Source organism: Octodon degus, unplaced genomic scaffold (genome assembly GCF_000260255.1).
Source record: "Octodon degus isolate 3935 unplaced genomic scaffold, OctDeg1.0 scaffold00005, whole genome shotgun sequence".
In the NCBI taxonomy this organism is placed as follows: domain Eukaryota; kingdom Metazoa; phylum Chordata; class Mammalia; order Rodentia; family Octodontidae; genus Octodon; species Octodon degus.
In genome coordinates, this window is record NW_004524581.1 from 13,869,217 (window position 1) to 13,884,941 (window position 15,725).

At 39.1% G+C, this 15,725-nt stretch overlaps 1 protein-coding gene across 2 annotated transcripts in view; it reads left to right on the plus strand.

The window, feature by feature from the left end:
* Positions 1–15,725, plus strand: part of Adk (adenosine kinase) — a 563,958-nt gene that overhangs the window by 452,014 nt on the left and 96,219 nt on the right. For both annotated transcript variants that reach the window (XM_004624031.2, XM_004624032.2), the window contains exon 9: positions 1,179–1,293. In XM_004624031.2, coding sequence (XP_004624088.1) covers positions 1,179–1,293 — 115 coding nt within the window. The remainder of the gene's footprint in view (positions 1–1,178; positions 1,294–15,725) is intronic.

Here is a 15,725-nt window from a genome sequence, read left to right on the forward strand (position 1 = left end):
AGATTTCTATGAAACAGTACCAATCTTATGTTGGATTATACACTTTTTTTTCGTGTGTGTGTGTGTGTGTGTGTGTGTAAAAAAGACAGGGAAGAAGTAATATAAAGTCAACAAAAAATGGAAATACACTTTTTAAAGTTTCTAATACTAGAAGATATCATATGATGTCTTTTAAATAAGTTGTAAGTCAAAGATATAGTATAAATCTTAGAACAAAAATTAAAATTAAACAATATCCAGAAAGTTAAATACTAATTAATTTAAAATTAAATGTTTCAAAAGAATTGAACTAAGAAATAGTTTTCATGATAGTAAAGAAATACTAAGAGTAAAACAAGATAAATACTAGAATGGCAAATAAATGACCAGCACTTCTAACAGTTTGAGGCTAGGCTATCGCACAAAGTTCTAGTGTGTTATAGACATGCATAATGACCATGACAGTTACTGGTGGCTAGGTGTCACTTGTAGGACTGAGCTTACAGCTATTTCTTTGAAATCCACCCTGTAGACCCAGATGGAATCATGACCCATAGGGTGGAAGAGAAGTCCATTTGTAGAGTGTGCTGATGGAAATATTTTGCTGCTGTACACAAAAGCATAACTGAAAGATTACTGTTGTATACCTCTTATTAATTTGCACATTTTAAGCATTCTTTTTCTTAATTCTTTAGGAAACGGTTAACATTTTCTCTCTCATTCAGTCCTTTGAAAAGTTTTGAATTATAGCGATGTTACTTCCAAAGTTAGTACAGCATTTCTCTGTAAGCCTCTAAAATAAATAATCCTCTTTTTAAATAAATTTCTCTTTCATTGGAAGTTTGAAAACTTGCCAATACTAAGGAATTATTGTTAATTGCTGAACTATATTGTATTATGTGGTTAAGTCATTACCTTTCAGAAATACACAATGTAGTATCTAAAATTTATTCTAGAATAATATGAAAGACAAGGCAGTAAAAACAGATGACCTGCCACTCATCCTAAGTATAAAGTCTTTGCAATTGCTGATGGGTTCCTTGGACATCATTGTAGTATTGTTTACTGTTGTATGTGGTTCAGTTGTTTTTAAATGTCTTCTAATAGATACCAAGGTCTCACCTGGGGCAAAGTTGTTGATCTTCTGATAAAGTTTTGTTTTATTCCACTGGTTCTGAGTATTTTTTCTCCTTTAATAGACTGAAGACATTAAAGAGATAGCCCGAAAGGCACAAGCTCTGCCAAAGGTGAACTCAAAGCGGGCCCGGATCGTAGTCTTCACCCAAGGGAAAGAAGACACCATCATGGCAACAGGTACTGCAGGATGTGTGTCACGAGTGTGAAATTACAGGGATTCATCACTGACCACAGAATTCTGGTTCTTTTGTAATACATTCATGGCAGTGTACCCTGTATGTCAGTGGAAAAGAGTTCATTTTCAGGAATGATAATTTGTTAAAAAGTCAATCAAAACCACATTGATCCAGTTTTTCTTCTTTAATATTTTGGAGATTTTGTTAGTCCAGAAATGTCTTTCCTTTAAAAAAGAATACACTTTTCTTATAAAATACTAGAAGGAACCAGACGTGGTGGCGCACACCTCCCAATCCCAGCACTTGGGAGGCTGAGACAGGAGGATCATTGCAAGTTCAAGACCAGCATGGGCTACAAAGTGAGGTCAAGGCCAGACTGGGCTACATAGGGAGACCCTGTCTCAGAAAGACAAAAAATAAAATAAAATAACAAAAGAAGGGCCAGGGAGATGGCTCAGTAGAATAAGCACTTCCCTGGCAAGCGCAAGGGCCTGAGTTCAATCCCCGGTTCCACAAAAAAAAAAAAGAATACTAGGAGGAGAATAAAATAAACTTATGCAATTATGAATAAATAATATCTAAAAATGCTAGCTCTTCAGATTTTCCTTCAAGAAACCAAAACCTCATTTCTGTTTTTATTCAGGTCTCCATTTTATAGCACTGATAGAAATAGGAGTTTCGTCTAGTAAGAAAACGTTATTGGTTAAAATGATGAATGTCAATATTATGCTACCTACTATTAAAGCCAAAATATAAACCTTTTCATTTCCTCGGAACCATCCAGATTCAAACCAGTTAATGATTATTGTGAACAGGAACAGTTATTGCATATGCAATCAGTACTCAGCTGACCATTGACTACAGTATGTTATGCTTAACTATCTAAAGTAGGAAGCCTTGGGGCTGGTGAGATGGCTCAGTGGTCTAAAGCACCTACTTAGAACAATCTTAGCTAAAGCCCAGGGACCGCAGTTCAATCCCCCAGCACCACATGCCAGCCAGCCCGCCCCCTGGTGGGCTGAGCTGCCCCCCCATACAAATAAATAAATAAAATTTAAAAATAAAAAATAAAAAATAAAATAAATAAATTAGGAAGCCTGCCACTCCTCTAATTCCAGCACCCAAGAGGCTGAGGCAGTAGGATTGCTGAGAGCTAAAGGCCAGCCTATCTCAAAAAGAAAAAAAAAATTAACTAGGAAATAGAAATTAATGCCCGTAAAATATGAGTATAAAGTATAATTATACTTATTTGTTGATATAACCTGCATGGTTTATCGACTCAAAAGAAACAGATCAATAAAGTTGGAAGAAATATATTATAAAGGGCTGGAGACATAGCTCAGCAGCATAAGCGCCTGCCTGGCAAGTGCAAGGTCCTGAGTTTGTTTCCCGGTACCAAAAAAGGAAAAGAAAAATGTTATAGTGAGTATGAACTACATTCTTGGTAAACTAAATATGTAAAACCTGAAAAGGTCAAAGATTAAACTGCTTTCCAATTTGAGGGCCAAGGAAGCCTAGATACAATGCACTACAATTTTCTTTTTGTAGAATTGTCAAAGGCACGATTCAGAGGTTTGATTCAATATAACTCAGTGAGGGAAGTGGGCATATCCATGAGATGAGACTGACTAGGTTCACTGTTGAACGTGGCCGGTAGATGTGTTCAGGGTGATTATGCTGTTATGTCCACTTGTGCGCGTTTCAAAAGAAAAAAAATGTGCATTTTTTTCAAACAAGACTGAAAGATGGTAAGTGGCTTTCCAAAGATAAACCGATATCCTTTCTAAGCCTTGAATTGTAGGAGGGATTTAAAGAAAGGTAGGCAATCCAGTGAAAGAGGATCATGTAAGCAAAGGCACCAAGTAGCGTATAATCTTTTATTGTGGCAGGCAAAGCTATAGGGTTAATTTGTGTGAGAGAAAAGAAACAAACCATGAAAAGACAGCACCACGTTGATAAACTCTCTGGCTTGCTGTTGGCGATCACGTGTGACCTGCTCCTCTGTCAGCAATGAACAGTTGAGAAAAGTGAAATGCACATAGCCTTTTTCTAGGAAGTATAATATTACCTTCAGGTTAATAAAACGCTCTGAAGTTGCTCTTTATGCAGACATTCATTTAAGGCTTTCTCTATTCCAGATTCATACGTCATATAAATATCTTCCTCCTTGTGAATTTGCATGATTTTCTCAAAATTGAAAATTAGCCTGCCCATCTTGTCATTGAATTTCCTTCTGAGCTTACTCTGTCATTTATTAAATCTATTAAGCCACTCTTAAGAATGCCTATAATCAGGAATTTATTTGAGCAAAGACACTGGCTAATCTTTGCTGTTCCTACCATATGAAAATGAACTTAAATTAGAGGATGCACTATATCTGCAGTGCATGATAAATACAAGATGGATAGAGAATCTGTTCCATGGTGTCAGCTACAAAAGCAAACATGATAAATGTTAATGCAGTTTTGAGCCCTGGGATAAGCTATTCAATGCACAAGCATAGTTGAATCTCTTTGCTATGTTGTTATTCATGGCAGCCAAATAAATGTCAATAATAAAAGAGAATTAAAGATTTTCATTTCCCAGAGGCAGTCCTCTAATACGGCTTGATCTTTCATTTCATTTGTAATTCGTTCACATGTCAGGGTGCAATCATTCGCCAGGCTCTGGGTGTCATGTTAAGTCATTTAATAATGATTAAGAACATAAAAATGCTTGGCCTGTGGGGCAATTCACAGAAGAGATGCCAATTTGTTATTGTTTTCCTTCCTTTCCTCTTGAATATGGATCAGCCTTTTCCCACCTCCTCGCATTAAAATACTAATGGAAGATAGGGAAGGAGAGTGTCCCTTAATTTACCATAAGTGACGTTCCAGAACGGCACAAGGCAGTGCTAACACACTTATTAAAACACTAATTAGGAATCATTGTGCTTTAAATCTTACATTGTAGAGTATTTTTAAATGATCACAGTGTTAAGTTTGCATCATTTAGTAATAATGTTAACAAAATTCTGTTTCCTTTGTTATTTTATTCTAGAGACTTACCTCCTTTTGTGATATGAGATCTAGAAACCACTGTCTCTCACAGGTTTAATTCCTTAAATTCGTCTTATTTTAATTGCTTGTGAATTTCAAGTCTTTTTCATTCCTCTGGTGATCTGTCTTTAGCATGAGTCTCCAAGTAGCCCAAAGGCCTGTCATATCTCAGTCATGGTTTCAGTGGGCCCCGGCTAACTGAATTCCAAAACAATTTTTGAAGAAGGGCTAGACTCTGGAGAGTTTAAGAGCAACAGAGTGGACAGAGCGTCCACTTCTGGTTACATGTCCAAAGTAATCTTACATAGAAACTTGCATAGATATATGTGTGTCCATGTTCATGGCAGCATAATTCACGTAAGTAAGAAGTGGCTTATATGTGCAGCAGAATATTATTCAGTCTAAAAAGAAGGAAATTCTGACATACGTTATAACATGCATGAACTTTAAAGACATTAGTAAGTGAAATAAACCAGACACAAAAGGATAAATATTATAGAATCTACTTAGAGGAGATACTTAAAATAGTGAAATTCATAGAAACAGTAAATAGAATGGAGGGCCAGTAAGATAGTGTAGGGACTGGGATTCAATCCCCGGCACCACATGCCACGTTAGCCCTGACCCCAGGCGTGCTGAGCCAGACATCAGGACCAGACTTGGTGGCACATGCCTGTAATTGCAGCACTGTAGGGGCTGAAATCAGGAGGATTACTATGAGTCAAGCTGTGTAGTGAGACCCTGTACCAAGTACATAAAAAACAAAATAAAATAAAATAAAAAACCAGAATATAGAATGGTTGTAGCCCACGGCTGGGGCAAGGAAGTTACTGTTGAACAGATACAGTGTTTCAGTTTTGCAAAAGAAAGAAGAGATGGAGGGTGGCCATAGTTGCATAAAAGTATGAAACTACTCAGTTGGCCCTGAGCCATACCCTTACAAATTGTTGAAATGGTCAGTCTTGTTAGAGACATTCTGCCACAATTTAAAACATAAACATGTCAAGCCAGTGAAAAGTCTGAGAAGCTGAGGTTGAAGACAGAAAGAAAAAGATGATTCCCTTCATCTTGATCCTTTTAATAAATGTTGAATGATCCTATTTAGTACCATGGGAATGAGGTCAAGGAAATCATTTCTGTTTATATAAGCCTTTAGAAAAACTAAGACAAACAATGGTCTCTTCCTAGTGGACAAAAACTACTAATGAGGTCTTAATACCTTTTTTTTTTTTTTTCAGTTACCAGGGATTAAACTTGGGACCTTGCACTTGCCTACCAGGCGCTTATGCCACCAAACTATCTTCCTGGCTTACTACCTTATCATATTCAAGATTATATACATGGGCTGATGAGATGGCTCAGTGGTCTAAAGCACCTACTAAGAACAAGCTTAGCAAAGCACAGGGACCACGGTTCAATCCCCCAGCACCACATGCCAGCCAGCCCCGCCCCCAGGTGGGCTGAGCTGGCCACACACACACACAAAATAAGTAAATAAAATAAATAATTTTTTTAAAAGATTATATACAATATATAGCCATGTACATACACAGTGCTTTATAGAAAGCTAGAGCTGTGAGGCTGAGGAGATAGTTTGGTGGTCTAAGCACCAGCCTGGCTAGCTCAAGGACCCAAGTTCAATTCCTGGTATCTAATGCCCTGCTGGCCCTGCACCAAGCCAGCCACTTAAACCAGGCATGTTGGCGCACGCCTGTAATCACAGTGCTGAGAGGCTGAGGCAGAAGGATTGTTATGAGTTCAAGACCAGCCTGGGCTACAAAGTGAGCTCAAGGTCAACCTGAACTTTGTAGCAAGACTCTGTGTCAGAGAGAAAAAGACAGAGACACAGAAAAAATTAAAATTTTCCCAAATTTCATACTGAATATATCAATAACAACTGGGAAAAACAACAGAGCTTTCTAAGTTGAAAATAGCATTTCACATAGTAGTCTTTATGAAACAAGTACACAAAGAATGGACTGTACTTTTCTGAATACCTTTTTACTCTATTTCTTCTTGGCCTGTTTGCGTTGCAACTTTGCACAAAAGAAGAAAATATAGGGGCTGGAGAGATGGCTCAGTGGTCTAAAGCACCTACTTGGAACAAGCTTGGCAAAGCACAGGGACCGCGGTTCAATCCCCCAGCACCACATGCCAGCCAGCCGCGCCCCCTGGTGGGCTGAGCTGGCCACACACACACACACACACACACACACACACACAATAAATGTTAAAATAAAAAAAAAATTAAAAAAAAAAACAACAATTTATAAAAAGAAAAAAGAAAATATATTAAGTCACAGAGATTTTTACCCAGAAGACTACTGACTGCTATTATATCTAAATTATGTAAAGAAATTTTGCTAAGTTCAGTGCTGTTTCCTTAGAAGCACCTTCCCCCCAGTCTGCTTCATCCCAGGAGCCAGCGGGATCAGAAGGATGTCCTGCAGAGGTCTGAGGACGTTGGCGGGAGGGCTGGAGAAGGCGCGTTGGGCTGTGTACTTGCTGAAAGCTTTGCTTAAATGGATAACAACACTGCGCATTCTCACTCCGCACTCGGAGAATGATTCAGTTAGGTGACAGGATGTCATAGTCAAGGCCTGTGATCCTGTGAAATTATGGAAACAGAGAGCTAAGCATGAGGAAGTCAGGCTTTGGTACACTTCTCTTCTTTGATGCTTCTCTCTTTTGATCCAAGGAAAAGGATCAAGAACTCCTTGACACTTGTAGACAATCTACAGATTAAATAGTCTCCCGCTTGTGAGACACTTGGAATTGGTGACAATCATATCATAGTGCCATGGGTCATTTCCCTACAACTCTGGTGGTATTGAAGTTACTCGTCTTTACGTTTCTCAGTCCTTAAAGAAACTTGTTACTTCATCTGCTAGTTAAGTTTTTCATGTTCTCTGAAAATACTCAATGCTGTCCATTAGTCTATAAGAAAAGATCAGTGTGATTTGCAGTTTGGGTAAGCATAAAGCCCTGGAAGTGTGGCCTAGAAAGTGCAAACTCTCAAGCAAAACAATCTCAGCATTTGGAAGAATAATATCAGCACACCATTCCAACTCCTACTGCTGCAAAATATTACTATAAATCGTTCTGAAATTGATAGCTCTACTGCAGCCAAACCCATTTTAAATTATGATCTTGTTGGCAGAAGCTGAAGGTAGTCAGGATAAAACAAGCTAACTAGCATTCTTTCAGAATATCTGTATATGGCATTCACAGAAACGAGTTCTTTTGAAAAAAAATTCTTACTTATGAATATAAACATCTAAGTTGTCCTGTTTTATTATTACAACCACAAAAGACAAAGTCTTTTAATTAGCCCGTGATCAGAAAGAATGTAGGACAACCTGTGGAACTGTCATGTTCTTGTTCCAAATAAAACAAAAGTGTCTTTGGGGCATGGTTTATGTTTTAGTGATCTCAGGCCTGAAGGAAGATTTTGTTTCACCTACCACCTTTCAGTCAAATAGGATGCTGCCTGCTACAGGGCAAAATAGATACAGCCTACTTAGGCAGATTATGTCGATTTCTGGAGGGACCTTTAGGTCAGATATCAGACATATTCAGATACAGATCACACATATTAAAATTAACATTTTTTCCAAACTATCATATAACAACTAACATAGTCAAAATATAAAACAGTTCAGACAGTTCGCACTGAAGTCTAATGAGCCTACAAAACTGGTACAGCTTTTGATCATGTGGACACACCTTTGTGACTACAACCAGATCGAGGACTACAGTACTCGCAGCATGTCAGAAGCCTCCTCTGGTGCCCCATCCTAATCATTACCCCCAAAAAGTAACCAGGACCTCAGCTTCTGCTGTTATTGGTTTAGTTCGGCCTGGTTTTGAAATGGAATCACCCATTACTCGGAGTTGTGTCTGACTGTGTTCCCATGCTTTTTTGTGCAACAGAGAACATGGCAGGCTCGTGGTATTTTGCCTACGTCACTCCCTCACTGCTCCAGGAAACCCTGGATCTTCTTATCAAAGGACAACATCAAAAGCCCAGATCTGGACCCTAGATTTTGCTCCTTATTATTGCTTCTGTGTTCTAGCAAATGCAGCTTGACTGCTGCCTACCCTATTTCTTTTTTTTTTTTTCAAAGTTTTATTGATAAACAGATAGCAATGAGACAGTTTCAAATCAAATCAGAAGTACAGTTTCAACAAATAATACACTGCATATATTCTTCTTAGTGGTTAATTGCTGTACAAGATGCGGACTTGTGATCCTATTTACAAACACCATTAGAACAAATCGTTCTATTCATTAAGAGAATGCAACTATATATCTATCCTAACCACTTTGAATACATAGATACAAAATGGACATTCATAGGCATACCCCATTTTTTCTAAGTTCCGTTATTGAATATTATAGGTGTGTAAACTCAGTAAAATATTCTAAAAGAGTCCAGTAGCCCATAATAGCATTGGGTCTTCTGTTTAACTGGCAGTGTCAGAAATTATTGACCTGAGTCCTCCACAGCTCAACTTAACAGCATGGCTTTATTTCCTATATTTCATCTTCATACTTTTCTACTGGATGGTTAAGACCAAGGTAAAGCAGGACCTATACAACAAGAGTTGTAGCTTTTTGGTCTGAGAAGGTCAGTGAAATTTATCCTGAGATTTATCCTGAGATCCTGTACCTCAGATTGTAGAACCTTTGTCAGTGCAGCCATGTGGATGAGTCACGGCCATTGCTTGGCCAATGTGCTCTCTGTGAAAGCTTGAGAGAGTGTCTTCTCCCCATGTGACTCTCCTTAGGCACACTCTACATCATCGATCTCTTTCCTCTTTGGCCCCATAATCTTCTTGATCAGAAAATTTGGGACACTACCGAGGTACATGACGTTACAGTACAAGTTCTCATATGTCCTGAGTCTTAATTGACCTTAGAAGGCTAGGGCCAAAAAGTTGGCTTTCCTTGTAGCCCTCCTTTTTCTCTAATTTTGGTCTGCAAACTTAGGTTGTTAACCATCCAGAAGACAAGCTTATTGTTATTATCAAATGCCTACCCTATTTCTATATCTACCTGCTCACATATTTTTAAGCCATGATACATTTTATTTCAGTCAGACAACACAGTTCTAGCCCCCATTGCCCTTTCTTATTTAAAACTTCTTCCTCTGGCATTGAAAATTCTGTCTGTAGGGCTCAGTGGCATAAGCATCTGCCTGGCAAGTGCAAGGTCCTGAGTTCGGGCCTCAGTACTACAAAAAAAAAGAAAGAAGGAAAGAAAAGAATATTCTGCCTTTGTTATCTAAAAAGAGTTACTTATTTTTTCCCATTCTATAGCAGTAGTTTGTTTTGTTTGCTTTGTGACACTGAGCTACATCCCCAGTCCTTTTTGTTTTGAGACAGGATCTTGTTAAGTCCATACTTGAACTTTTGCTCCTCCTCCCTCAGCCTTCCAAGTGCTGGATCACAGGCGTGCGCCTCCACATCTAGCCTAAAATAGTTTTGAATTGTTTACTGTGTCCTTGTGAGATGTACTTGCTAAAGCATTTGCCATTCTGTCCTGAGCTGTACAGTGAAATTATTGTTATCTCAAGCAACTCCATTTATGATACAATTAGGACCATTTGTTAAATGTGTGCATTGCATCTTGATTTTCTTTCACATTCTAATCAGATATTCTCCATAAATAGAGTCTCACTCCCATGTGTATCTTACTGTAAATGACTTTGTAACCACCGTTGTAGGTATGATAAGAAGTTCCGTTTTCCACTCCCAGATTTCCAAAAGATCCTGCCAGTGCCTGTTCCCAGCAGCACTGAGAGGGGCGCTCCGGTGGCTCCACATCTTGAGCAGCACGTGCTGTTTTCCATCCTTTTTGTTTGACCCTTTCTGATGAGTGTATCATAGTATCTCACGATTTTGCTTAGAATTTTCCTGGCCTACTAACGTTGCAGGATACCTTTAGGCTATCTTCTGTGACAATTCCTAGTGAAGTCTTATTGTCACGTTGAAGGTATTTTATTGATTTATAGTGCTTTTTATTAGTCTACATACATGTGTCACAGATATCTCTTCTGTGACTTGCTTGCCTTTTACTCTCTTTATGTCTTTTGATAAGCAAACGTCCTTAATTTTAATATCCCCAGCCTCTATAATTCACAGTGTTTTCCCCTTTTGACTAGTCTTCTCATGTTCCTTTGAAGAAAATCTTAGAATATCCCCAACTTTAAAGATATCCCCATTTTGTGACTGGGCATTGTGGTAATCCCAGCACTTGGGAGGCTGAAAACAGGAGGATCACTACGAGTCTGATCTGTATAGTGAGACCCTGTAATAAATACATTTAAAAAAAGATATCCCCACTTTACATATCCTAAATCTATTTTTTCAATTCTTTTTTTTTAAATGTATATATTACAGATTACAGGACCTATAGGGTCTCACTACAGAGATCGGACTCGTAGTGATCCTCCTGTTTTCAGCCTTCCAAGCCCTGGGATTACAGGAGCGTACCACCATGCCCAATCTCAATCCCTGTTTCAGCGCACCCTGGGGGCAGGGCTGGCATGGCACGCTGGGGATCAAACCCCGGTCTCTGGGTCTGCCTAAGCAGATGCTTTAATCCACTGAGCTATTTGGCCATCCTTAATTCTATTTTTGTCAAGCAGCACAGCCCACCTGGAACTATAGGGCCTGGTTCTTTTGCCTGCACCAAGGACAGTTGAGCCAAGCAGAGCCGTCATTTTCTGACAGGAGCATCCGGTCCCTGGCTGCGCAGTGAGCATGGTCATTAACCTTCCATGCATGTCTTTTACTAGACTCTGTACTGGGTTCCATTGTTCTCATTCACTTAAACTGCAGTACACCTAGAGTTTTGAGAAGACAGTAAGAAGCCCTGGAGCCCATGCTGCCAGCGGGGCCGCCCTGCGGCCACGGTAAGCGTGGCCGCAGTGCAGTGCAGCACCCACAGCCATCCATTTCACTCCACATAGAAACCTGAGAGGTACATTCTCAACGGTCACCATGCAGTTTGTCAGTTTTCCTAATTTTGAGAAAGAACTATCTCTAACTTTGTAGATTTCCTGCTTTGCTTTTTCTTTTTTCTTTTGTATCAGGAATTGAACTCATGACCTTGTACTTGCCAGGCAGACGCTGTGCCACTGAGCTATATCTCTGGCCTGGATTTTCTCTACTATGTATTTGTTTTCCACTTTAAAGTTTTCAGAGCTAGACACAATGGGGTATGCACCTTAGTCCCAGCTACTGGGGGCGCAGAAACTGGAATATTACTTGAGAGAAGCCGGGACAAAACAACACCACTGGGTCTTTAGAAAACTAAAATAAAATTTAAATATTTGTTAATTCACTAAAGAAAGAAACATTTCTTTCTTTTTCTTTTTCTTTTTTTTTTTTTGGCGGAACCAGGGATCAAACTCAGGCCCTTGCGCTTGCCAGGGAAGCGCTTATTCCACTGAGCCATCTCCCCAGCCCCTAAATAAACAAAGGCAGAGTGGGGGCTCGAACCTGCCAGGTCGTGCTGGAGAGCCTGGTGCTTAAACCGCTACACTATCTCTCCAGCTCATTTCTTTCTATATTGTCTTTATATTATCTCATTTTCATGTTTTTGTGAGAAATATTTCATAATTCCCATTGAGGTTTCTTCTTTAACCCGTAAGTTATTTAGAAAGTTTTACTTAACTTGAAAGTATCTAGAAATTTTTAATTATCTTCTTGTTATTGATTGTTCTTTTTTTTTTTTTTTTTTTTTTGTGGAACCGAGGATTGAACTCAGACACTTGGGCTTGCCAGGCAAGCGCTTATTCTACTGAACCATCTCCCTGGCCCTTGATTGTTCATTTAATTTCTTTATGGTCAAAGAACATAATGCTAAGTGGTTTTAGTTCTTAAAATTTTGTCTTAGTGCCTGCATGGGTGATTTCATTTGTGTTCCCTTTGCATTTGAAAAGAATATATAGTCTGACATGGTTAAATACAGTTTTGGGCTGATGAGACAGCTCAGTGGTCTAAAGCACCTGCTTAAGCAAGCTTAGGCAAGTGCAGAGGACCATGGTTCAATCCGTGGCATCATATGCCACACCAGCCCCACCCTCAGGGTGGGCTGAGCTGGCCTCAAAAAAAAAAAAAAAAAACGAAAAAGGAAAAAATATATATATAATATAAATACATATAGTCATGTATATGTGTGTGTGTGTGTATATATATATATATATATATGTTCAGTTAAATTAACTTTCTTGTCCATATTCTTTATATTATTTCTTATTAGTACATCTTACTGTTTTTTGTTTGTTTTTCTCTTTTGTTATTCAAGACAGGGTCTCATTGTATAGTTCAGGCTGGCCTTCAACTCACTGTATAGCCCAGGCTGACCTCAAACTTCTGGTAGACCTTCTTCCTCAGCCTTCTGAGTGCTGGGCTTACAGGTGTGCACTACACACCCAGCTGTGTATAACATTGTAATCCTCTTCTCATCCCCTTTACCTCTCCCTTCCTCCTAACCATCCATTTCCCTGTGTGTGTGTGTGTGTGTGTGTGTGTGCGCACGTGTGTGTGTGTGTGTGTGTTTGGTTTTGTTTGTTTGCTTGCTTGCTTTGTCTTGGTACACATTTACAGCATGTAATGGCTACTTTCCTTATGTGTAGCAGATAGTGAGAGAGATATATTAAAGTGTCTGCTGTGCTTGGAATTGTATATTTCTCCTTTTTGTTTTGTCAGATTTTGCTTTTTATATTTTAAAGCTAGGTTGCTGTGTGAATATAAATTTAGAATTCTGATATCTTCCTGATGTATTGAGACTTTTATTACTATGAAAGATCCTTTGTCTTTAGTTATATATCTTATCCTGATATCTATTAAATATTTTGTTACTGTAACTATATCAGGTTTCAGCTGGTTACTGTTTTCATGATAGTATCTTTTTGCATTTTATTTAGTCTTTCAGAAATTTAGGATTTTTTTTAATTGGCAGAGTTGTTTAATTCATCCTAACCATCTATATCTTTTTATGTTTTCCTTACATCTTACTCTTTTCTTCTATTTGTCTCAGAAGTTTACCTTTGGGCTGGGGAGATAGCTCAGTAGAATAAGCGCCTGCATGGCAAACGCAGGATCCCGAGTTTCAAGCCCAGGTACTGAAAAAAAAGTTTATCTTCGTTCTTACTTACTTTAAATAGATCAAGTATTTTATTTTCATCTCTTTTTCTCTATTAGCTTGCAGTTACGTATCCTTTATTCTTGCCCTGAGTACAAAATATGTATAAATCAGTATGGCTGCTAAGTCATGGGGATCCTCCTGCCTCCTCCCCCCGAGTGCTAGGATGACAGGCATGCACCACCATGCCCAGCTAGAATTTTTATTCAACTTTAATTTTTTGTTTGGTTTGCTTTACCTTTTTGTTGCCGGAGTTTCAGTGCTTGCTAAATCTGTGGCTGATAGTGCTCATTAGTTTTGAAAAATTCTGTCATTGTCTCTTAAGGTCCTGGATCTTCCTCTTCCAATCAGGATTCCAATTATTGGGCCAGGGGGATGGCTCCGTGGAATAAGCGCTTCCCTGGCAAGTACAGCAATCTGAATTCAATCCCCGGTGGACCAAAAAAAAAAAAAAAAAGATTCCAATTATATATACATTAGGCTTTTTCACTGTATCCTGTATGTCTTCTATGTTCTTTCTGTATTTTCCTTCTTTTCCTCCTCAAGTTTTAACCTTTTTTGTACTGACTCAGCATTTACATGACTAATTTTCTCTCTGTTTTGTCAGGTCTACATTTCAAAACATCTGTTTAGTTCTTTATCTCAGTAGTCATGGTTTTCATTTTCTAACTAATCTGATTGCTTTTTATTGATTCAATTTTCTATAATGTCTCTACCTTGACATCTATTTTTTAACATTAATCACAATAGTAATAAATTTGTTGTCTGAAAACTGCAATCACTTAGGTATCTGGAAGAATTCTTTTTTACTTCTTTGAGGAGTTGTCTTTGTTTCACCTGATAATTTTTTTTATCAAGTACTATACATTGTCCATAATAAATTACTGAGTTTCTATAGTAATACTATCTTCATAGTGAAGGACCCTAGTTATGCATCAATGACTAAGCTGTCTCAAAGTTGAGAGGTAGCTTTTATTTTTTTGCGGAACCGGAGATTGAACTCCAACCCTTGTGCTTGCCAGGCAAGCACTTATTCTACTGAGCTATCTCCCCAGCCTAGCTTTTTGTTTTTGACTCTGGTTGTGGTTTTGGTTTTGGGGGGATGGTAGTTATTATAAGTCTTGGTCTACCTCTATTTTGTTCCTACTTCTATATCATAGACCTTGTGAAATCTCAACTAAGACCCTAAGGTCTCTACTCCTTATTGGTTTCTAAACTCAAATTTTTTATCTCTTTACCATCATATAACAAAAACACCACTGCCCTGCTTAGGCAAGTGCAAGGGCCTTTTCAATCCCTGGTACCACGTGTAGCGCCAGCCCCGCCCTCAGGTGCCAGCCAGTGAGTCTGGGTATGGTGGCGCACATCTATAATCCCGGTGCTTGGGGGGCTGAAAACAGGAGGATCACTGAGTCCGGAACTGCATAATGAAACCCTGTACCAAATACATTTGTAAAAAAGCACTGCTCTTTAGATGTCTTCTGCTTGGTGTCACAGCCTCTCGTCCTGCTGTCTGACAAATCTGCAGATAGTTCTGCTTACCTCATTGTTCTCTGCTTCTCCTTGGGATCAGGGCCTCTGAATTCTGATTGCCGGGCAGTCCCAGGCTCCAGGTTTTATCCGTCCACTGCCAAGGGACTTCCTAAAGCTCTCTTGGCTTCTCTGCCTCTTAGCAGTGCACAGTTACCCCAGTTCTCAGCCTCTCCTCCAGCACATGCCTGAGGGGAAGACAGGTGTTAGCAGGTTGGCTCAGCTCTTGAGGACTTTCTTTTCTCAAACCTTCTTTTGTCCATTTTTTTTTTTTAAAGTGTTTAGTACAGGGTCTACAGGGTCTCACTACATAGATCGGACTCATAGTGATTCTCATGTTTATAGCCTCCCAAGCATTGGTATTACAGGCGAACAACACCATGCCCAATCTCTTTCACCGTTTCAGTGCACCCCAGGGGCAAGGCCAGGATCGAATCTCAGCTCATGTGCTCTACCTAAGCAGGCGCTTTAGTCCACTGAGCTATCTGGTCGGCCCTCTTTTGTCATTTTTTAATTTCTGAATTTTATGGTGTGGGAGTTATTCCAAGATATATTATAAAGCCACACATGGTAGACCATGCCTGTAATCACAGCACTCTGGAGGTCGATACAGGAGAATTTCTGCAAGCTGAAGGCCAGCTTGGGCTACAAAGTGAATTCAAAGCCAGCCTGAACTGTGGTAAAATCCTGACTCAAAAAGACAAATAT